The 24260-nt window shown below is 48.3% G+C and overlaps 1 protein-coding gene and 1 long non-coding RNA gene across 2 annotated transcripts; one reads left to right on the plus strand and one right to left on the minus strand.

The window, feature by feature from the left end:
• Positions 1 to 564: 564 nt before the first annotated feature.
• On the minus strand, positions 565 to 10765 carry LOC131278661 (uncharacterized). Its single transcript, XR_009186042.1, has 2 exons — positions 10536 to 10765; positions 565 to 1395 (listed from the first exon to the last, which is right to left on the minus strand). It is a non-coding gene; the product is annotated as an uncharacterized lncRNA (long non-coding RNA).
• NKX1-2 (NK1 homeobox 2) lies at positions 8357 to 10875 on the plus strand. The gene is made up of 2 exons (XM_004446678.2): positions 8357 to 8567; positions 10130 to 10875. Exons 1-2 carry the CDS (start codon positions 8357 to 8359, stop codon positions 10873 to 10875), a joined length of 957 nt encoding a protein of 318 aa, XP_004446735.2.
• The last annotated feature ends 13385 nt before the right edge of the window (positions 10876 to 24260 follow it).

Below are 24260 nucleotides of genomic sequence, written 5' to 3' on the forward strand. Positions count from 1 at the left end.
TGGAGAAGCAAACAGGGAATGTCCAGCAGAGCTGCCTTAGGAGTTAAGCTACCAAGATTTCCATGACAACCATCTAATTAAGTGCATAAGTTCTATTTATCCATTGCTGCATTAAAAACCACCACAGGGAAGCGGATTTGGCTCAACTGGTAGGGCATCCACCTACCACATAGGAGGTCCAGGGTTCAAACTCAGGGACTCCTGACCCATGTGATGAGCTGGCCCATGCACAGTGCTGATAAACACAAGGAGTGCTGTGCCATGCAGGGGTGTCCCTTATGTAGGGGAGCCCCACGCACAATGAGTGCGCCCCTCAAGGAGAGCTGCCCCATGTGAAAAAAGCGCAGCCTGCCCAGGAGTGGCACCGCACACACAGAGAGCTGATGCAGCAAGATGATGCAACAAGAAGAGACACAGATTCCTAGTGCCACTGACAAGTATGCAAGTGGACACAGAAGGACACACAGCGAATGGACACAGAGAGCAGACAACGGGGGGCAGAGGGGTGGGAAAGGGGAGAGAAATGAATAAAAAATAAATAAAAAAAAAAACCCACCACAAAACTTAGTTGCTTAAAACAACTACCATTTTATTATTTCTCGGGAGTCTGTGGACTGACTGGGCTCAGCTAGATGGTTCTTTTGCCGCATGTGCTATTGGCTGGGCCTGCAGCCCTCTGGGGGCTCTACAGGGCTGGAATGGCTAAAATTGCTTACTCCCACGGCCTTCTGTGACCAAAACAGCACGGAGGCCACTCAGAGTCACTTCAGCCACACTGTGCTGGTCATTCAGGGCCAGACCAGGCTCAGCATGGCAGGAACTTCACAAGGATGTCAACACCGAACAGTGTGGTTTACCAGGGGTGGTCACCTGTGGAGACTGGCTACCACTACACGTTTCTACCACGCGTCAGAAACGCCCCGTGAGTCAGACTCATGGTTCTCCTTCCCTGCGGTGGCCTTGGGGTGGGAGCGTGTTCGTCCAGCAGGAATGACCCCCTTGAATGTGTCAGGCTGTTCCACAAGTGAGCCTGATCCGTTGTGAATCCATAGCTGTATCTAAACTTCTCTTGATCCTATTTTGATTTTCAGCCCGTTCAATCTCTTAAGGCCTGGGTTTCCAAGCCAGTTTCATCATCCAGTGGCGCTTTGGGTCATGCTATTGGACCACCTTGTACTCTGCCCTCCATTCACTCAGTTCATCAACCTGCTACATGCCAGGGCCTGATGGTCACGAAGTTAAAGGCTCTGTGGTCCCTGACTTTAAGGCAGTCCTCAGACCACAGTCTGCGTCCCATACGGTACAATAAAGCCGGCACCAGAGGAGCAGATGTGGCTCAAACGGTTGAGTGCCTCCTTCCCACGTACAAGGTCCCGGGTTTGATCCTGGTGCCTCCTAAAAACAAAAACAAACAAACAAATGAAAAAGCCAACTTTCATTGCGGAGTTGATGTAGCTCAGTGGTTGAGCACCTGCTTCCCATGTACGAGGTTCCAGGTTTGATCCCAGTAACTCCTAAAAATAAAAACAAAAAACCAACTCTCATCGGGGAGCAGATTGAGCTCAGTGATTAAGTGCCTGCTTCCCTTGTATGAGGTCCTGGGTTCAATCCCTAGTACCTCCTAAAAAAAAAAAAAGAATTAAATAAAAATAAATAAATAAAGCCTGGACCAGCAGGGTCTTTGGCTCTGGCTAATTTGATTCCAAAAGTGGGGGAAGCGAATGTGAGGAGGGTGCTGGGAAGGACATAAGGCAGTTTATAGCATCTAAGGAAATGCTGGAAACCAATCCTCAAAGTTCAGGAATCATCACCTCCAAGAGTGGGAAGCAGACAATTTCTTTAGGGTTCCAGTGCCTGCATTTAGCAGCTCCAACCCAGTGTCACTCTGTTTCAGAGTCCCAGGGGAGAGAGTGATTGATCCTTTAGGGGCCCACTCCCACCCCTTGACTGGGGGAGGCTGCAACCCTTGATCAACAGTCCTGCTAGTACAGTATATAGGGGGCGGGGGGGGGGCTGAGCAAAATCAAAGTGCTGATACCAGAGAAGGGGGCAATGGGCACTGATCAGACAACACCAAGGGACAGCATGGGCAGGCGTGCTCAAGCCAGCCTGGGAAGTCAGAGAAGGCTTGACAGAAGTGACCCTTGAGCAGAGACACTCAAAGATGAAAAGAAGTCCCTCCGTCTGAGGGGCTCCCATCAAAGTACAGAGGAGTTTTTGGCAGGGTGCAGGGAGGCTCAAGGGAAGTGGAGCCACCAGCCTCAAGAAGGCCACCGAGGGCGCAGCTGGTGCCCACCCAGCTGTCCCTTTGCTTTGCCACCTGCTCTGCACCTCGGTTCTGCTCTTTCTCTCTCCCGGCTCCTCCTAACTCTTGTGCTCACGTGGTCGGACAGTTTCCAACTTTTCTTTCCCATTTAACACAAGCCCCCCGCCACTGGCAGGAACTACCCTCCTGGGTCAGTCCAGACTCCTGGAAATGGATCTGACCAGCTCGGCTCACCTGCTTGAGCCAGACTGTACCCACCTGGCTGTTAGGCAGCCTACAAATAGGCCACCTGTGGGCCGGGATTCCCACTATGTGGTCACTGCCCACTCCCCAGGGTCTGAGGGCTGAAGCCAAGTCGCTGGGAAGGCAGCATGCATGGGGCAGGGTCCCCAGGGCATCTCACATGGAGCATGGCCTCTCCAGGAAGCAGGCTGCACAGGCAGCCAGGGCGAAACCTTGCAGGGCCTCACCCGCCACACCAGGACACTGTCTCCATCCCACAAACCACCGAAAGCCATCAAAACACCGTGAACAAGGAATCAGGGTCACCTGGCCACGTGCACAGCCGAGGTCACAAAGTCATGATCCACAGGCCTGTTTTTGATGTCCCACTTTTAAACCTTGTGAATTGGTCACCAGCATTTAAAATCCAGATTTCCAGCTTCCTTTGGATCACTCAGTGCTGGCAGGCATTCCTGCAAGGTCACTGCCAGCCAAGTCACTGTCAACCTGTGCAGGCGCAGGATTGCCGTGAGATGGAGCGGGACCCTCCATCTGCCGTGGTCCTCACGCAGGCAGCTCCGCTCGTGTAGGCCACAGCCTGGCCCTTAGAGGGGTGAAGTTTACACACCCAAGCGAGGCCAAGAGGCTCGTGTGGCAGCAAGGCTGGAGGCAGGGAGCCCAGCGAAAAGAGGAAGGCATGGAATGTGGGCACAGAGAGGGCTTCAGCATCTCCCTTGTAGAAACCACTTAACAAGGACAAAGCAGCCTGCTCACCTTTCTGCAGGGAAGTCAGAGCATCAAGCACTTGCATACCTCTGCCCTGCTTCCTTGCCTTTCCTCCACCATTGCCCCTCTTTGGTCCAGCATTAAAGTGGCACGCTGAGCTTGCTTTACACGGAACCCAGATTGCGCTTGTGGCCCTGCACCTTCTCTCTTCATATGTCCTCAGCTTGCGACTTGACGTTTTGTTTCCATTCTCTTTCTCCCAATGACATTTCTCCGCTTTTCCAGATGCCCAGAGCAATTTGGCTCGCCTGGCAATTACCTCCGTAGGCTCCTCCTGGGACTATCTTAAGAACTTTAGACAACACTGAATGTGAGAGCTTCCAAAACGGGACTCGGAACCCAGCCTCGCAGCGGACATCCGGGCAGGGCTTGCATTTTGGTTATTTTCTCAGAGGTCCTCTTACAAATCTCAGCTCCGTGTGTACCTTTGAGGGAAAATCCATTCCGTAAATGTCTGCCATTGGATTTCATCCTGGAGCTGGAAGTTGATTTCCCTAGTAAGAACTTTACTGGCCCTGGGCTTGGAAATCTCACTGCCTGGGTTCGAATCTCAGCTCCACCACTTCGGTCTTCTGAGGCCTTGGTCAAGTTACTAAACCTCTAAACTGTTTACTCAACTGCAAATTTGGGTAATAGTGCCTGCTTCCTGAGGCTGTTGGGTGGGTTCAATTAAGTAAAGTGTGCAAAAGGCTGAGGCAGCTGCCTGCATGGTCCAGAGCAAGTGCCCAAGAAAGAGCAGCTATTAAAGCTCTTACTGATCATCAACGTTACATTGGTACATAATTTTACTTTATAAATTCTATAATATGCAACTAATATAGAGTACATAATTATATTAACCTATTAATCCTAAATATTCTCATCAGGGCAAGTTAACTTTACTACCTTTGATGCTTCTTCTGCCTTTCTAAGACAAAGAAGTTGACCCTTTTTTAACCTGTTTACTTCCAAAAAGAAATACTGATTTCTTAAAGCAAAATAGGTTGAGTAAACATTTTTATTTTGTTTGCGCTTGGGGACAACTGGGAAGGTCACACTTGAAATGATTTTTTGACAATCGCCACGGTGGGCTTTTAAAAAGGAACACCTTTCCCAGGCAGTCAAGAGTTCAGAGCCCTGGTGGAGAATGGTAAATGCTCGCCTTTAATTGTAAATGAACTTTCCAGCAACAAGGGATCCGGAGTCAAGTAAACAAACAACCGACTCTGCTATGGTAATTAACTTTAAAAATCTAGCGCACCACCCCTGGCGCTATTTGAAAGCTGTTTGTGCTGCAGAAGTCCACCTGGGGGCAAGCTGGCTGGGGGGCTCGAGGACAGACATCACCACCCTGCAGCGCCACCTCTGATGTCTCCCCTCCCTCACCAAGCTGGGCCTTATCAAGCTGTCCCTTTGGCACAGGTGTCCTACCCGGTGGGCTGCCTCAAACCAAGGGGCTTAACCTAGAGAATGTCAGTCGCATTTTGTTTCAGGAACGTCAGAGTTCATCTCAGGCGCTCCGACAGGACTCGAGCGTGGCTCTCCCTCTGCCTGAACTGCACGTTCTTCCCATTGTTAACACTGTCCCTAGGTCCCTGGTGCAGGCAGTGGCTCGTCGAGGCTGTGCTGGAATTATCGGGCCGGGCCGCTTTGTTTGTGGAATAGCTCGGGCAGCTTGGCACCATTGATTTGCATCAGTGGCTCCGGAATAGCCTTTGCCTTCTCCTTAAAGATACTATCTAAACTGTGAAATTCATTAAATAGCCTCAGAAATGGATCAGGTTATTTAACACAACATCCCTAATGGTGCAATATCTCAGCTGTCCGTGCTGATAGTGAACATTGTCTTGGGTAGTGTTATCAGCCCAGGACACCCGCTATGAATATTGATCCTGAGCTTGTTACAGCCATCAGCTGCCATCAGGACAGGTCAGGGTTGGAACCCACCTAGCATCAAAGCAATTTAAAGACGGCACTCAGGCGGAATTTTAATGCTCCTGCTGAAAAAACAAATCAACTCCCTGCACCGAGGGAAGGTGGCTGGCTGGAGATGTATATATTTATTACATTGTGATGCTTCAGGCGTAAATACACGCGTGAGGATGCTAACGAAGCTCCGGCATTAGGGATCAAACACACGGCCACGTCGCATCTCCCCCCCTGGTCTATTACCAAGCAGGTACCCAGAGAAACAATTCCCCAAAGATCTCCTTCCCAACCACCACCACCAAATTTAAGGATTTAGCCTTTTCTTGGGGTGGGTGTGGGGGTTCTCTTTAAGTTGGGTAATAGGAGGGAGCATTTTCTATCCCCCTGAAGTTGATGAGCCACGGGAGACACTGGGGTGCTTCTTCCATGGAATCCAGGACTTCTTAACAGTTTTTTTTTTTGTTCCACGGACCCCTTTGCCAGTCAGGTGAAAACCACGGAGCCCTTCCCAAGTCCATACTATACCGTATATTATTTAATAAATACATCACACCTGCACCAACACGTCCCCACAAGAATAATGTGTTGTTTTTTAAATTTCAATTCAAGCTCACGGACCCCTTAAGAACCCCTGGTGTAATCTGCTGCAGAAGTCAAGTACTGAGTGTGAGGTTTCACATAACCTCATGCTGCATGTACCACACTTATCAGAAACACCAGGAAAATAAAGGGCAATAAAGAGAAATAATAATTAAGACACCTTTGACGAGTAAGGAGTTTTACGGAGCTTCAGTTTTAAAGACCATGGCCTTTCTGTGCTCTTGACTTTGTCTCCAGTCTGTTGCTTCTCCCTTCTTCAGCTCCTTCCTATAATGACTCATTTAACTTAAACATTTTTGAGGCAGTTTATAAAGTGAAGTCAAGTGACCCAGATGTGGCTGCTCTTGGCTGTCTGGGGCCTTCCCCGTCCCCTGGTTTGGGTCTGGAGGGTCCTCTGGAATGCTGGCCCCAACCCCCTGGAAACGGCCTCAAGTTTCCTTAAAGAGGAGTGGGTAAAAAGAGGGACCACGGCAAGCCACCTGTTTTCATTCAATAGATATATTCCGAGCTATCCCGAAAAGCCCGTTTTTCAAAAATACGACTGCAGGTGGAAAAAGAAAAAAAGCAATCGAGATCATTAGGGAGAGGGGTGAGAAAAGGAAAAAAGGAGATTAAAAAAAAGATCAGGTGAGGACTGGGGCGAGAAAGAGTTGTCAAAACAGAAAGCAGGACCCTATCTCGTTTCTCAGGGTGCTGATCCCTAATCCAGGTTCCGGGGTGCCGCTGTCCAGGGAGGCTTTCTTCTGGTTTCACACGGCACGCCTTCCCTCTGGTGGGAGGCAGGTGGCCCCGCCAGCCAGCTTTGGGTAGGGCACTTCCTTTCCTAAGCTTTAAAAGCACAATCGATCTTCGCTTCAGGACTGGAGCTGGTTTGAATTTCAGCCCGACTTAAAAGTCTGCGGTGAATAGGGTAGCCGCCTCTGGGAGGGGCCAGAAGGTTTGAATGAGAAAAACTACAAGGCGCTGGGCTCTAAGGCCGCCTTCTCAATAACAGATGGGATTAGCAGTCCCCGCCGCTTTAAAGAGCAGCTTCTCCTCCTCTTCCTACTCCTTACCTGCTCAGACAATATTAATGGCCAAGTCATTGTTTGCAAACCCCATGGGGCAGGGAAGAAAGGGCCAGCAGAGTTCGAGGTTCTGGGCGGGGAGGCTGCGAGAAGTTTCAGGATTTGCCATTGATACAGATGCCCGTGTGCTCCCCCGGAGGAAAATGGGGGAAAAAAGGAAAGGACGGGTATGGCTGGTGGCAGCTTCCCCAATCCACCCAAGGTGGCCGTCCCCAGGGCACTTGGAGGGGCAGCGGGGGCCCCTGCAATCCTAGCTGTTCTATTAAATTCAAACCAAGCTTCCTTCAACATTTTCCTTGTTGGGACTGAAGGAGTTTGAGCATCAAAGATGCAACCTGATTCCCGAAGACTCAATTTCTGCTGCAGACGATTGAATCTGACTGTGAGGAAGGCCTGACATTGCACCTGAGGGTCGTTCGCAGGTCACAAAACCCTGGGTCACCACCAGCCAGGACAGTGACCCTTCTCTCTCACCCCTGGGCCTTGAGCCCACATCACAGTTCCCAAAGCCCCGGGGCAGCCTGCCAGGCCCTCGGACACTTGTCCAGAGCCCCTGATGCCTTCCATCCAGCCTGGTGGGGTAGAAAGGAGGACGGTGGCCGCTGTGCAGGCGCATCTTGCTCCCTTCCCTTCGTTTCCAGGCGGCAGGAGGTAGTGAAAGGGGCACAGGTCTGGGGGCAGGAGCCCTGGGTTCGAATCCATCTCTGTCCATCAACTATGACCTTGCGCAAATCCCTTTTTCTCTTTGAGCCTCAGTGTCCTCATCTTTAAAAGGTGATAATAGTGCCCCAGCACGCCCACACTACAAGGATGCTCAGAGAAGCAAGTAAGTGCCAGTCCGAGGGCTGTGAGCACACGAGGGCTTCTCACTCTGAGCTGACCCAGCCTGAGGCCACATATCCCTGGGCCCTGAAAATGCACTGGCCGAGCAGATGCTCTGAGCACTGCCGTGGAAATGTGAGCAGTTCCGGACTCAGTTGCACCCAGTACACCAGGGAGAGGGTGAACACCCAAGTCAGAGGTTGCTTGGGGGGGGGGGGGGAACGGGGGGTGGAGTGCGCGCGCGCGTGTGTTGGGGAGCTCCACCGGATGGAGGATTGCCGCCCCCCTTCCCTCTGGCGCGCACACCCGGAGTCCCTTCGGGTTGGGTGGAAGCGCGCGGAACCCGCGGCGCTGTCCCGGCGGGCGCGCGCCCCGGGCGTACAGAGACGGCCCCCGAGCTGATGGTGCGGCCCAGAGCCGCGCGGGGCAGTCCTGGGCCTTTTGCGAGCGCGCCCTGCACGTGGCGGGGACCTCCGCCACGCAAGTGCCAATCGGCTCGCAGCCCCCCGCGGCTCTCTCCCCGCCCCGACTCCCGCTCCACCATCCCCCCACCCTCTTCCTCTCTTGGCCGCAGCGACCCTCCTCCCGGCTGGAGAGCTGCGGCCGCGCCAACCGCCGGAAGGCGAGCCCGAGCGCGGCCACCTCGGACCCGCGCTGCCGGGCCTCCGGCCCGCGGGCGGCGGGCATGCTGGCATGGCAGGACAGCGGGGCCAAGGCGGCTCCCTCCCACCACAAGATCTCCTTTTCGGTCATGGATATCCTGGATCCGCAGAAATTCACCCGCGCTGCGCTCCCGGCGGTGCGCCTAGCTCCGCTGGAAGCCAAGAAAAGTTTGGAGGCCGAAGCCGGGAAGGACGCCAGCCCTGGAGACCCAGCCTGGCAACGGGAGAGCCCTGGTAAGGATGCGAAGCGACTCCCGCCCCCAGCCCAGATGATGCGGGGTGGAGGTGGGGAGAAAGCAGCCAGCAAGCGGGCGAGGGGCCCTTCGCCGCATCGTCCGCAGAGGGCGAGGTGCCAAGTACAGCCCCAGCCTCCGAATTGGATTGAGAAGAGGCTCCCAGCCTCCCAGGGCACTGATTTGCCACCGAACCCTCGTCCCTCCTCACCGCCAAGCGGTTAAGACCCACGACTCTGACTTCCTCGCCGTGGAACGAACACTTACCCAGAGCCCTCCCTGCCCACGCTCATTCATTCATCCGGCCTTTAACGCGCCCGCTACGGGCCAGTAACGGAGAACTTGGGAACCTGTGAGGTACATGCCATCGTTGGCAACACGCCCTTTTATGGGTGAGGGGGCTGAGGTTAAGTCGTGTGCCCGGGGTCGCGAGGTCAGGTTTACGCACCTGGGACCACTACCACTCACCCGGACACACCCGCAGAACTTTGGCTGTCCGGCTCACCCACCCTCCCAGAGACCCAAATGTTGTGTGCGGTAGAGGGTGCAGGTGGGTGGGAGGCATTTCGTCCTTTCTCCTCGAAACCCATTTTGACTGATTCCCAACGCTGGCGGACACCCGGTGAGGAGGACAGGAAAGTTTGTGGCCGCAGGAAGGACTGAAAGACAGCAGGGCCATGCTGGATGGAGGGTTGGTCACGAGGTTGACAAGGGCCAGGGGCGCAGGTCCCTGGGGAGGCTGGATCCCCCTCGGCACCCCTACCTTCCCCTCCCCAAGTTTGGCGGTGATTGTCTGGGGCTCCAGGCGCCTCTGGCGGCCGCGCCCGGGCACGGACAGCGGTCCTGGTAATTGTTCGGATCGCCCCTCGGAGGGGCCGCACTCCCCGCCCTCACCCCGGTGATCGATATTCTATTACTGGCGCCTGCATATCTCCTGCCCGCAGCTTGCAGGTACCGACTTCAAACCCCCTTTCCCTGTCTGATCCTAATATTGTTCGATTAAAACTTACCTTTAATAGATGACATCTATCGATCCGGCCCCGCACAAATCTGAAACTCTATTAACACGGCAGGAGAGAGAAGATGGGAAAGGGGGGATTTCACTTTAAAAGAGGAGTGGGGGGAGAACTTAATAACTTCTTCTTTTTTTTTAAATAACTTCTTTTTTAATTGCTAGGGGTCCCAGGCCAAAATAAGCTTCTTGGGACCGGGGAGACAAACCCCCTAAACGCACTTGACGTTTCGAAGTCTTCAAGTACAACGATCCCAACCTGCCTTTGGGGTTGCCCCCCAGGTCACAACCCTTTCTTAATGGGGGCCATTCATTCATTCATCTTCTCTTGGTCGCCTACTAGATAGCACAGTGAAGGGGCAAGAGGGCACTGCACCCTAAACCCCAACTTTGGGGAGTACTTTGGAGGATGCGGCTGGGACCGAGGAGGGAGGAGCGCACTGCGCGGAGAGCAGCGAAGCTGGGGCTTGCGGGGCGTACGGGTGAAGGTTTGGGGATCCGGACGCGGCGGGTCGTTGCCCGCTTTTGGTCACCGTCCGCTTCTCCCCTAGATGCTGAGGGCAGAGGCGCGGGCGCGGCGTCCCCCCTGGAGGGCTCGGAGGCCGAGGACGCCGAGGAGGACGAGGACGCTGAAGACGCTGCGCGGCGCGGCGACCGCGAGTGGGTGGCGCGCCCGCAGGCCGGCCCCGCGCGCTCCCCCGAGGCCCGGGCCGCAGCGCTGGCGGCCGGGGAGCGCGGCCCTGGCGGCGGCGGCCCCGCGGGCTCTCCGGACTGCCCGCTGTCCCCGCACTCCCCGCGGCCGCGGCGCCGGCGCGCGGAACCCTGTTGCGCCAAGCCGCGGCGCGCGCGCACCGCCTTCACCTACGAGCAGCTGGTCGCCTTGGAGAACAAGTTCAGGGCCACGCGCTACCTGTCGGTATGCGAGCGCCTGAACCTCGCGCTGTCGCTCAGCCTCACCGAGACACAGGTCAAAATCTGGTTCCAGAACCGCAGGACCAAGTGGAAGAAGCAGAACCCGGGCGCCGACGGCGCGCTGCAGGCAGGAGGCGGTGCGCCCCAGTCCGCGGCGCCCGGGTCGGCGGCGGCGGCGGGCGGCGGCGGCGGCGCGGGGGCCAGTCCCGGCCCGCCGGGCCCGAGCGCGCTGCCCTTCCAGACTTTCCCCTCCTACTCCGCGGCCAACGTCCTCTTCCCAGCCGCTGCCTCTTTCCCGCTGACGGCTGCCGCCGCCGCCGGGGGCCCCTTCGCGCCCTTCCTCGGGCCCTCCTATCTGGCCCCTTTCTACAACCCGCACTTGTGAACACAGGCCCTCTGGGCCCCCACCGCGTGGAGATGGAAGAGCGACCTGCAGCGTGGCGTGGCCCTCCCACTCCACCCAGGAGCGCGGAGGCCCAGCGACCGCCCCCTCCTGGTGCGCCGGTGTCCCCGCCTAGTGCCCTTTGCTCTACCTGGAGACACCGCCAGAGGGCCTAGGGAAGCTGTGCACCGACTCCCATGCCGGTCGCGTGGACCCCCAGAATCCACGCGGTCCATGAAAGGGGGCAGGGGTCCATCGTCTTTTTAAGAGTGCTGGGAGTCGAAGGCTGGCCTCAAGTCTTCCGGCTTCTCGACCTTGATCTTAACTTTCCATCAGGCTTAATTCATCTCGAGGGCTGGTTTGCAGGATCAGGATGTCTGGCCAGGGGCAGAGGTGGAGAGAAGGAGCCAAGGCCTCCTGCCCGCCAGCTGCTCACACCTAGGGTCAAATCTGGAAAGATTTTAGCTGACTCCGAAGGTAAGGAGCTTTCTCTTTTTATAGTTGATTATTGGTCCAAACCCAGCGGTTCCTCGACTCCCAAATACTGAGCAGAGCTGGGGGAGACCTATTTCTGCAAGCACACACGGCAGTTATGAAATGGACTATTTTTTGAAAGTATATAGCTGGACATTTTTAGATGTTCATTTAAGATTCTGACTTGAAAGCAATTCTTGCTACAAAACAGACTCTTCATCTTTTCCTAGTAAAACAGAAGTTTGTGCTGGGAAATGTAACTCAGCTTTGTAGCTAGCCCTCCTTGCTCAAGTAGACACCCTTCTGCGCTGCAGGTTTTGAGAACAGGGTTGACAAACCACAGCAATGGCTCCAAATGCATTAAAAAAATAAGATCATGAAGAGGACCAGTGGCTCAAGGAAGGACACAAAGTCTATGCATCAATCAGATGGTTTCGTTGCAGTATTTGATACCTTAAAACTTTAGTGCTGATTAATCTGTCTGTCCAGCGATTCCTGGGCCCCCAGCTACTGACCATAGCTGGACAGAGGTAGCCCCAGAAGCACAACCTGGGCCTATGAATTGGGTCATTTTGTAAAAGCATAAAATGCAACATTTTTATATCTTCATTTAAACTTTTGACTTGAAAGCTATTCTTGTTCCAAACAGATTCTCACCATGGCATGGTGAATAAGCAAAAAGTTGTAATCAGGCTGTAAAAGGAATGGTTTTTGTGTGTAGAGAGCTACTGTGGAAGCAAAAAAACAGGCTGATAATGGATCCAACTCCAGGTACTTTATACATGTGCATTCTAAATGCTGCTTTTATGCTTTTATCTCCTTTTATAAAAAAATGAATTCTCAAAAACTCCCTTGCCAAGTTTGTTTGGAATACTCTTCCTTTAGTTTCCCATGCTTTTCTTAGGAATATGGCTTGAAGCCAGCGTTTCAGAAATACAAATGTCTTCAGCTGTCAGGTGTGTTTCCATCTCGCCTTTATTTGATTACTCAAGGCCGTGTGATATTTATATGGATGCTATATTTCTTGCTATTTCTTGGTAACCTATGACACTAATAATTAAATTGAATGATAAGTGGCTTTTTATAAAGTAAAAGTGGACTGTTTGGTGCTATGAATACATTACAGCATTAAAATCTTGAAGTATCTAATTGTATTATTATCAAGAATGATAGAAAACACCCTCCCTTTCCCCCAAATTAAATGAAGACTTCATATTCGTGTGACACTTACAAGATTTAAGAGAATGTATTATTTATGTATTATTTACAAATTACACTCTTCTCTTCTAAAGAATAGTGTTCCCCAAATGACATGTTATAACTTTCTGAAGACAGATGGTGCCAGATGAGATTACAAATGCGGTCACTGTAGTAGAGAACGTTATTTTATTCACTGTGTGTTGGTACCTTACAGTTGTTTTCCCCAAAGCAAAATTCCGTGTAAATGAACAGGCAATTGAAGTACAGTTTCAAGTACACAGAGGCTAAATCTGTAGCCAAGAATTTCTGTCATAGGTGGGAAACATTTCATTCCAGGCTCCTCAGGTACCAGAGTTCCAGAGGACTTCAGTCCAAGTGAGGGACAAAGGAAGGGACCCAGGCGACCTGTCTGTCTGTGGACTAGCTGGGAGGGCGCAATTCCCGACCCTTCTTTTTCCCACAAATTGTCACAGAATAAAGCTGGATCTGTGTGACTTTGGACTCCTGCTGCTTTGAAAGGCACGTTGGCTTTCCAACCAAATCCTTAGACTCGATCTATTGATGTGTTTGTCTAATAAATTCTTTTTGCAATGATTTCTTGTTTACTTATTCCTTGTTCTGTATGAGCAAAGCCTTTTAATAATTGTATAATTATCAGAGGATGTATATATGTATTCCCACCCCCACCCCAGCTCACCTTCATAAATGGAGCGTGTTTCTAACCTAATGCCACTTTCTTTTTTCTTTTTTTTAAAGATTTATTTTATTTATTCTCTCCCTCCCTGCCCCCATTGTTTGCTCTCTGTGTCCACTCGCTGTGTGTTCTGTGTCCGCTTGTACCCTCGGTGGCACCAGGAAGATGTGCCCCTTTTTTTGTTACGTCATCTTGCTGCGTCAGCTCTCCGTGTGTGCAGCGCCACTCCTGGGCGGGCTGCACTTTTTTTTTCACGTGGGGCGACTCTCCTTGCAGGGCACACTCTTTGCGCATGGGGTACCCCCACGCGGGGCGCTCCTGCGTGGCACTTCTTAGTGTGCAGCAGCTCTGTGCATGGGCCAACTCACCACGTGGGTCAGGAGGCCCTGGGTATCAAACCCTGGACCATCCCTTATGGTAGGTGGATGTTCTATTTATTGAGCCACATCCGCTTCCCCCAATGCCACTTTCTAGAGTCATCCTCTTCAGTCTCATGCTAGATTCCAGAAGCATGCTAGAGAACACATTTGCAGGCAGTACCTGCAAACACATCCCCTCCCACTATGGCTCCCTCATCTGTTTTTTTTTTGTAATTGAAAAAAATTTTTATTGAAGTATACATGAACAGACATAAACAATAATTATATAGTAAAAATTGTGAACTTACAAAACAAACACACATAACATTTTACACGGGTCCCATATATCACCCCACCACCAACATCTTGCATTGTTGTGAAACATTTGTTACAAATTATGAAAAAATACCATCAAAATATTACTACTAACTATAGTCCATATCTTACATTTGTTGTATCTTCCCCCAACCCACCCTATGTTGTTTGTAATTTTATTTGCTACTAAAAATTAACAACTTTGTATATATGTCTTTGTATCTATGATTTCTTTTTTTTGTCTTTATTTTTTTAATATTACATTAAAAAAATATGAGTTCCCCATATACCCCCCACCCCCCTCACCCCACTCCTCGCCCCATAACAACCTCCTCCATCATCATGAGACATTCATTGCACTTGGTGAATACATCTCTGAGCACCGCTGCACCTCATGATCAATGGTCCACACCATAGCCCACACTCTCCCACAGTCCACCCAGTGGGCCATGGGAGGACATACGATGTCCGGTAACTGTCCCTGCAGCACCCCCAGGACAACTCCAAGTCCCGAAAATGCCCCCACATCTCATCTCTTCCTCCCACTCCCTACCCCCAGCAGCCACCATGGCCACTTTCTCCACACCAATGCCTCATCTGTTTTGTTCCTTGTTTTTTTGCTTGCTGTCCGCTCATTGTTTGCTCATTGTCTGCTCAGATTTTTTTTGCTTGATGTCTGCTTGTTGTTGTTTGTCTTCTTTAGGAGTGACTGGGAACCAAACCTGGGACTTCCCATGTGGGAGGTGGGCACCCAACTGCTGAGCCACATCCGCTCCCGAAACACATCTTTTTCATGTATTAACGTCCTAGCCTAACTTTACAAGTTCTTAATACCCCCACAAATCTAACTTTTCAGACTTGAGTCTACTGCTAGTTATTGATTTTTGATGACAAAAATGACAATTTTATATCCCTTGAAACCATGTAGCCAGGGAGCTTTATTTAAGGGAGGGAGTGGGGAGAATTTCTTGCGTTCAGTCCATTTTATGACACAGTAATTTAGTATGTTTTTTAGAAGTAACTCTTAAGCAACAATAGCTTTTAAAATTAAGTGTAGGCTAACGACATTTTTTCAATAAATGTTACTTACCTTTAAAAACCATAATTCCATCTTACGGTCAGTTGAAGGGAAGCGTCCCAGTTGAAGTGATAGAAAACAGATTCAAGGAAAGAAAAGTGCCAGGGAAAGAAACGCAGAGCGCCCCACGGGGAGGAAGTGGCAGATTTGATGTGGGGAGAGCCAGAGAGACACACCGTGGGCTTCCGGTGGGGTCTGTCAGAGAAGACCGCGCCCACCTCACCCCTCCAGGCGCCCAGGGCTGTGGTTTCCAAGACTGCCTGTGAGGTGGGTAGCGAGCGCAGGGCTCAGAGTGTGGCTCCCCCGCCTGAGCCTGCTCAGGTCCAAGGCCACTTCCACCCTCTGGGTGTGTGACCTTGGCAACTTGTCTTTATGCCTCAGTTTCTTCATAACGGCTACCTCCAGGGGGCTACGGAGAGCACTACCCAAGAATTTACATGGGGTAGCACTGAGTTTAGTGCCTGGGGCGGTCACGGGTGACACTAGAAAAGCCATGCTGTACCTTGCCCAACTAGCTCATTTTTAAAATCCCTTATTTTTCACAAAAGACAACATACAGAACACTGAATATACCATGCATGAAATGCACCTGTATAACCAACGCCCAGATCAAGATCCCGTACCCCAGCACCCCCCTTGTCCCCTTCCCAAGGGGAACCACTATTCTGACTTCTAACAATATATGAGTTCTGCCTGTTTTGGGGTTTTGTTTTGTTCTAATTAGAGAAATGGAGAGGAGCTGATGTAGCTCAGTGGTTGAGCGCCTGCTTCCCATGTACGAGGTCCTGTATTCAGTCCCCAGAACCTCCTAAAAAAGCAAAAACCAAAAAGAAATGGAATCACACCATACATAGTCTTTTATGTCTGTATGCCTGGCTTCTTTCACTCGGCATTATTTTGAGTTTCATCCATATCACGTATAGTTGTAGATGATGTATTCTTATTACTGGTGTGTACACGCCACAACATACTTCTCCATTCTACTGTTGATGAGCAATTGAATACTTTCCAGTTTGGGGCTATACTGACTAAACAATCTTGTACCTGCCTTTTGGTAACTCTGTCTTCATATTTCCATTGATAATAGACCTGGGAGTGCAGTTACTGTGGGTGTGTTTAGCTGGAGTAGATACTATCAAAGCGTGTGGCTTCAACAGTTTGCGTTGCCACCCCCAGTGAAGGGGAGTTCCAGGTGTTCCACTTCCTCCCCACACTTGGAACCAAGCGCCTTGCTCATTCCAGTCATTCTGGAAAGTGTGTAGTGGTATTACACTATAGTTTCAACTTCCATTTTCTGATAAATAAGGATATTGGCCACTTCTCCATATGTATGTTGGCCACTTCGATATCTGTTTTGGTGAAGTGCCTGTTCAAGTCTTTTGTCTGTTAGCTAACCCCTTTGTTTACAGGCAACATAAACTGAGATTTAGAGGGGAACTGACTTGCTCAAGGTCACACATCAGAGCCTGACATCTGGGCCTTCTGATTCTGCCAAATCTAGAAAAAATGTGGTTAAAAATATTTTTAAGTGAATTGGGAGGCGGCTGGGTGCTTTGCAGTTACAGCTGAAGTGTCCTGTGCACTGAAAAGGCGGGTCATCCTGCCACAAACATTTGCAGAGCGCCCTTCTGTGCCGAGGACTGTTCCGGATGATGGGGCTCTTTACTAAGGCTGCAGTGAAGAAGAAAATCTTGTCTGTTCCCTTCCTTTTCTCCAAGCTGGTATGTGGAGTCAAAAGATTTCTAGCTCTACTCCTTGTTAGCTCTGCAATCTTGGGCTAGTTTCCTTACTTTTCTGAGCCTCTAAGGTGCACATGGTCTCTCCCAGGAAATATTAAAGTTCTTCCTGCTGATTTATAAATTGGTGTTTTTACGTAGCACATGGGTTTGGAAATGGCCCCAAAGTGGGGACTGCGTTCTAAACAAACCAGACTCAGGCAGCTGCTGGGCACACAGTGGTCCTCCTTCTGGTCCTCCTTTGCACTGTCCCAGCCCCAGCCCCTGCGCCCCCATGGCCCAAGAGCATCCACAGCAGGTGACAGGAATCAAACCTTAAAAAAGCCCGGTGGACAATCCTAGTAGACCCTTCTCGTGACCCCATTTCCTTCATCTTTTGGTGAATCCACTTACAAAAGGGGCTGAGGTTCTCCTTGCTTCTAAAATTAGCCTGTGAATTGGAAGGTAGAAGGGGCTGGACCTGGGGGAGAGTTAGACAGCACTTTCAGAAGTCCACACTCATGAGATCTAAAATGACCGCAAAGCATGCAGGAAAGATGGAAAGGACTGACAACAGGACAGTTTTCTGAAAGCTCCATTCCCCCACTAGTGCATTTTCTAAAGTGTGCTGGTTTTGCACGTAGGGGGCTTTTTGTGCATCACTGTGGTCGCCTGTGTCACTCTACCTTGCCAGAAATACACAATACTAATTCCTATAAATATCTCTACAGGGAGAACAAAAGTAACCAGCTCTTTTTTGATCCTGACTAAAAAAACCTCACTTAACTCCAAGCAAGATTTTGATGGAATCTTTTTAAAGACATCAGAATTCAAGCAGATCTAGAATTTGAAATTAGCTTCTCTCCATATAAGGTCATTTAGTAATATCGGCGAATAGTAGCAAATAGCAATCTTCCAGGAGGAAGCATAGACATCTTCTCTTCTGTGATAAATTAACAAGCTGCCTTAATAAAAATATCTGACATGTGAATCACAACTCTAAAATTTTTCAAATTGCTTTTATGGCCTCCCACCCCATCCCCATTTCTTTTGTACATTTAAAAAAGTATATGGTCCAAAGATTCCCTCCCCTCTTCCTTTGCACAAACATTTATTGGGCATAAGCCAGGTGCTGCACTAGGCTCTGGGAATGCAATGGAAAGATTCAGGCTCAGCATCGTGACAGGAGCTCAGGTGTGCAGTTGGTGCAGTAGAGTGGGGAAAATGCCACGGTTTCCCTGCCAGTCATTTCTGTACCAGGACATACTGTCCCTAGCACTGACGTAATTAGGAATTCAGACTGGAGATAATTATGCTACTAATCCCACCTTTGCCACGCTTGTTCTATACAGAGCTGTTTTGTGCCGTAGTTATACCTGGCTAGGCAGGTATAACTCCCAGAGCGACAAAGCATTACTAACAAAGAAGTTAATATTAACGAGGTAAGTTCAAAAGACCTCAGTTATTTGCCTTCCTGGGATGAATCAGAACTGCTTTTTACCCTTATAAAATGGTTAGTTTCCACCATGGTTTTCTACTAAAAGAAGAACTAGAACTACCTTCAGTGCCTTAGACAAATGTGTACCTTCCCGGTCACAAGATTCCAGGAGTTCATGGGAATATAAACCCATACAGTTGGATCTATTGACTGATTTCTAATCTCTTTCAGGTCTAGAAGAGAACAATACTATGTTTGAATAACAACATTGCCTTAGGATAGATACAGGCCGTTTCGTCTCCCCATCTCTCTGGAGCTTTAGTATTTAGCAACTACCCCTGTGGAAGCACCTGGGTGCTTATTTTCAAGGCTATAACAAAGTCCATATAAATCCCCTGTGTTTGCTGGGAGTCAGCCAGTGTGCAGTCTCTGGATGTGCAGTGGTGAACAAGACACACCTGGTCCCTTCCCTCAAGTTCTGCCACAGATTTATCTAGTCCAGTGGGCTTTCTGCATTTTTTATCTCATTCCTGAAATCAAAACTACTGAGTCTGCATCCCTAACATATGTATGTATTTAAATAATATACATATACTACAGTGCTAAAAATGATTTACCTGCAAAATAAAAATATACATTTAAAAGGATACGATTATAAAATATAAGAAGAATTTCTAACACTCCCTTCCTGCATATCAATATTTCATCTTGCGCCCCCTCCCTACTATTAGGGAATCAGTGTCCTCAAAGGCAGGCTGACCTCTGGGCTGGCACCAAGCTGATTCTAGAGGCTTCGCTGCCCAGATCATTTTGCGTGTAAGATCTGACCACATTTAGCACCCACTACTCTTTGTCTTGTGCCCTTAGCTACTTGTTTCATCTGGTTGAGCCTCTTCTCTCTCTCCCTCAGGCAATTCATCCATATGTTTTGTGGTTTTTTTTTTTTCTCTTACAACAGAATGGTTGGTTGCCTTTAAGTGATTGGAAAACGTTTTCACTTATTTGGCCTAATTTTGTCTTATCCTTTGATGTTTAGGGGTAGTTATCTGCACAACCCCCTCACCTTTGTTAGAAGTTTGTATAACAAACCTTATACTGAATTTCAAATGATTTGAAAGGATGCCACAAGTTAATAAAGAAGCTACTCATAACTTTGGAAACAATGATACTTAAAGGAATTTTAAAGGTATTTTGCATGCCATAGAAGTAATTTAAAATTTTTTTCACTTATCATAGACTGATAATGTCAATAAAAATGTACTATTTAAATAACTCAGATTAAAAAAAACAAAAATAAAACGAAATAAAGAACTGATCATGCACTTGGTTGCCACAGGAATGTAAATTTGCTCTAAATTGTCCAACTACTCTCAATTTCTGCATTCGTCTCATTCTGAGACCGGCATAGCGTGTGCAGGTATCGCGCTCTCCTGCAGGCCCTGGAAGTCGATTCCTTGAAACTGGAATGTAGGCAAGTTCTTTGACCCAGCCGTCTCCTGTCTAGGACTTTATCCTATAGATAAACCTGCATGAGACTACCATGTGACACTGCATTAGTAAAAGATTGGAAATACTCCAAGGGTCTAGCAATATGGGGCTATTAATGCAGTTATTTAAAAAAAAAAAAAAGAATGAGGAAGATCTCTACGAAACAATTTAAGAAAAGAGTAAGATATTATAACTTACGTAATTTGAAACTTCCCCAAGTCCTTTCCTGATTAGCATCAATCTTTGGAAACCAAGAAGAGATTTGTCTTTTGACAATCTGCCCAATGGGGCACTAAACTACTAACCTGGGTTTATCTCAAGATTCCTTTAGAAAATTAACACATGGAAAGATGTTAAGCAACCAGAAATCTAGCTCTGAATAAAGTTCAATCCCTATGAAATCTGGCACAAACTCTGGCTCAAGTTTCCCAAACTCCAGGAGCAGCTGGGATAAATCTAAGGCACCCTGTGTTTAAGGCCAGGGTGGGAAGTTTTCTGTGCTGTGACCCTTTTTATTTGCCCTTTCCAAATAAAATTTACCCAAGCAGATCACAGTGATAAAATATTATGGCCTTTTTAATTGAAATTTTATAGCTTTTTTTACTATAATATATGCTTTATTTACTTTTCAGTCGAACGCTTTTGAGAAGAAAGGAGTCAAGGCTAGATGATGCTCGTAAGAGCTTGGAAAAGAAACTTTACCCATTATTTTAAATAAAATACTACCTTTGGTTGTATATAGGACAGGAACCTTTACCATCATTTTACATAAAGATAGTAATACCACCATAATTGAGCCACTGGAGGTCTTAGAAATGTTGCATCTGTCATGGAATCCTCAAGGCCACCCTGCAAAGCAGTGTCTCATTTTACAAGTTGGGGCAAGGGACCTGTGGGGTCCTACATTACCCAACTGAGGAGCAGGGGAGGATTTGACTTCTGGGTTGTCTGATTCTGAACTGTTAAATTTTTTTTTTAAATTCTAGTAATATATATACAACCTAAAATTTCCCAAATTTCCCCTTTTAACAATATTTAAATACACAATTCAATGCTGTTAATTACATTTGCAAGGTCGTGCCACCATCACCACTATCCATTACCCAAACTTTTCCATTGCCGCAGTAAAGCCTGCCTCTCCACCACCGCAGGGCATGGGCGCAGGTGCCCTGGCACCCAGTGAACAGCCAGTGTTGGCACGGTCTGGCTCTTGCAGCACGGTGTCTGCCCGCTGAAGTTTGAAGGTAGGAACTGCTGCTTATTCAATACCTTTGATTCCTCTTGAAGTGCCACAGTGTTTTGTGATCTAGATTGTTTTTTTTAAAGATTTATTTATTTATCTCCCCTCCCCCCCACCCCCACCCCCACCCACTCCGGCTGTCTGTTCTCTGTGTTTATTTGCTGCATCTTCTTTGTCCGCTTCTGTTGTTGTTAGCCGCACGGGAATCTCTGTTTCTTTTTGTTGTTGTTGTGTCATCTTGTGTCAGTTCTCCCTGTGTGCGGCACCATTTCTGGGGAGGCTGCACTTTCTTTCACGCTGGGCGGCTCTCCTTACGGGGCACACTCCTTGCGTGTGGGGCTCTCCAATGCGGGGACACCCCTGCGTGACAGGGCACTCCTTGCACGCATCAGTGCTCCGCATGGGCCAGCTCCACACGGGTCGAGGAGGCCCGGGGTTTGAACCGCGGACCTCCCATGTGGTAGACGGATGCCCTACCACTGGGCCAAGTCTGCGGCCTGTGAGCTAGATTTTTATTTAAAAATCTAAATAAAAAGTGGGGAGAGCTATGTATTTGAGATCGTCTAGTGCTTTAATCTATGGTTAAACTAATACAGAAGTCAGATAACGAAAGTTGATTTATTTTATCAGTGGAATAATTCAAACTTCAGGTGGCATGGAAGAATATAATTTCTCTTCCCTAATTTAGAGATTTAATGCCTCTTTATCACTAAAGTCCTTTCGGGGAAAGTCCAGGTCAAAAGAAAAGAGAAGCATATACTGCTATTAAGGACGTGGCCACCAGAAATGCAGGCCCATCTTGGTGACTCAAGTACCAGAATGGGCACTGCTGTCTGTGACAGGGTTTTCCAAAATGTGAACAATTCTCTGTAAAGTTTGGAAGAAAACAAATATTCAATGTCTTCTGCAAAGATGAAATGATTTATGTCATACTTATTTAATAGCATCTAACATTGAAAAGCTTAAAAAATCTTCAGGGAAGCAGACTTGGCCCAGCGATTAGGGCGTCTGCCTACCACATGGGAGGTCCACGGTTCAAACCTGGGCCTCCTTGACCCGTGTGGAGCTGGCCCATGCGCAGCGCTGATGCGCGCAAGGAGTGCCGTGCCACGCAGGGGTGTCCCCCGCGTTGGGGAGCCCCACACGCAAGGAGTGTGCCCCATAAGGAGAGCCGCCCAGCGCGAAAGAAAGTGCAGCCTGCCCAGGAATGGCGCCGCCCACACGGAGAGCTGACACAGCAAGATGACGCAACAAAAAGAAACACAGATTCCTGGTGCTGCGGATAAGGATGGAAGCCGTCACAGAAGAACACACAGCAAAATGGACACAGAGAGCAGACAACTGGGGGTGGGGGGGGGAAGGGGAGAGGAAAAAAAATCTTCAAACTACATTTAATTAAAACAAGGTTTACACACCCACTAGAATGGTTATTATTTTTAAAATGTACAATAACAAGTGTTGGCCAGGATGTGGAGAAATTGGAACTCTCATGGATTGCTGGTGGAAATGTAAAATAATACAGCTGCTGTAGAAAAAGTTAAAAATAGACTTACCATATGACCCAACAATTCCACTTTCAGGTATGTATCCCCCAAAACTGAAAGCAGGGACTCAAGCAGAAACTTGTACCCTGATATCCAGGGCAGCATTATTCACAACAGCCAAAAAGTGGAAGCAACTCAAGTGTCCATCAACAGATGAAGAGATAAACAAAAAGTGGTCTATACATACGATGGAATATTCTTCAGCCGTAAAAAGAAATGGAGTTCTGATACATGTTACAACATTAGGAGCATTATGCTAAATGAAATAAGCCAAGCACAAAAGGATAAATATTGTATGATTCCACTTAGATGAAATATTTAGAGTAAGCAAATACATAGAACAGAAAGTAGCTCAGTGGCTGTGCATGTGTGTGTGTGTGTGAATGAATGGTGAGTTGCTTCTTAATAGGTTCTGTTTGGGGTGATGAAAAGTTTTAGAAATAGAAGGTGGTGATGGTAGCAAAACATTGTAAAAGTAGTTAATGCCGTTGAACTATAACTTAAAATGGTTTAAAATAGCAAATTTTATGTTGGGGCAGATGGATGTAGCTCAAGTGGTTGAGTGCCCGCTTCTCATGTATGAGGTCCTGGGTTCATTACTCAGTATCTTCTAAAAAAACAACAACAAAGGTTAAAATGCTATGTTATATACATTATAATAAAAACGTATGGCCATTTTAAAAATTTACATTTACTTAAGTCAGCAATGTTGGGAGAAAAGTCTGAATTGTTTTCAACTAATAAATCATGGGAATTTTTTAAAAACTAGTCCAACTAAAAGGAGTCAGAATTAAAGTCCTCAAAAGAATGTAATAAAAGTTACTCAAGTTTTGGCACTCAGAGTTAGCTTTCATGGAATCAATAAAAAATCATTGCAAAATAGTACTTAAATAGATAAAGATGTGAATATTTAACTAGTACTTGAGATTTATCTTGTTTTTTAAATAGCAAGATATTTTCCATATTAAAGCTAATACATTATTTGAACTTTTGTCAAAAATTTTTAACTCTTTTGGTTCTTAGTCTAAATTTTTACTTCAAATTAAGTGTCGCAAAAATGGAACCTGAAGGGGTGGTACCCCTGGCTTCTTGGCTGCCTCTGTCACCTCTTACATAACATTGGCTGTGCCCTTTATGAAACTCTGGGAACCTTGCATTCCTGTTTTGGAATTGATTCTTCAGGCTCTTGTCAGCTCTTTAAAACCATGTTATGCATTTACATTTCTAATTCCTATGTTCAAAATACCATTTTATTGTTTTTCAAAACTGATGAGCTGACTTTTTAAGCTGCATGAGTTGAGTCTCTCTTTAAATGTTTGCAGCTGAGCTGATTTACACTCAGAGCTCTGCCAGCTGCGTGGGTCCAGGCCCCCTGCAGCCTATCTGGTATTTCCTGTTCGCCTTCCGGGTCACGAGGACCTGGAGCCAATCCTCCAGCCTCTCGGGAGGGAGGCAACTCTGCCAAACCTGCAGGCTGGGTGTCAGTGGTCTTCTCCCAGGGGCTAGGGCTGGAGCTGCAGCTAGAGTTCTTGGGTGGAGTTCAGGTGGGGGGTGGGGAGGGAGCAAATAAGCACTCCTAGGCAGACATCTCACCTTAGAACCAATATTTTAACTGCAAAATACCTTAAGTTCAGAACTTTTACCAGCATACTTCCACTGCTTGCCTCCTGCCCAGGACTTGTGCAGGTTAATGCTCCTCCAGAGAAAAATGCCTGCCCCAGCCCCACGTAGAAGCAAGAAGGACATGTTACATGCGTAGGGAAGGCTGCTTTTTTTAGGATAAATTATACCCCGGAAAATAAAATTTCTCCCACGGGGCCAAAATCATCACTTCCTTTCTGAG

The sequence above is a fragment of the Dasypus novemcinctus genome, chromosome 6 (genome assembly GCF_030445035.2).
Source record: "Dasypus novemcinctus isolate mDasNov1 chromosome 6, mDasNov1.1.hap2, whole genome shotgun sequence".
In the NCBI taxonomy this organism is placed as follows: Eukaryota; Metazoa; Chordata; class Mammalia; order Cingulata; family Dasypodidae; genus Dasypus; species Dasypus novemcinctus.

Coding starts and splice junctions, on each gene's coding strand:
- NKX1-2 (XM_004446678.2), top strand. CDS start 8,357: ATGCTGGCATGGCAGGACAGCGGGGCCAAGGCGGCTCCCTCCCACCAC. Junction 8,568..10,129: donor CTGGCAACGGGAGAGCCCTG/GTAAGGATGCGA, acceptor CTTCTCCCCTAG/ATGCTGAGGGCAGAGGCGCG.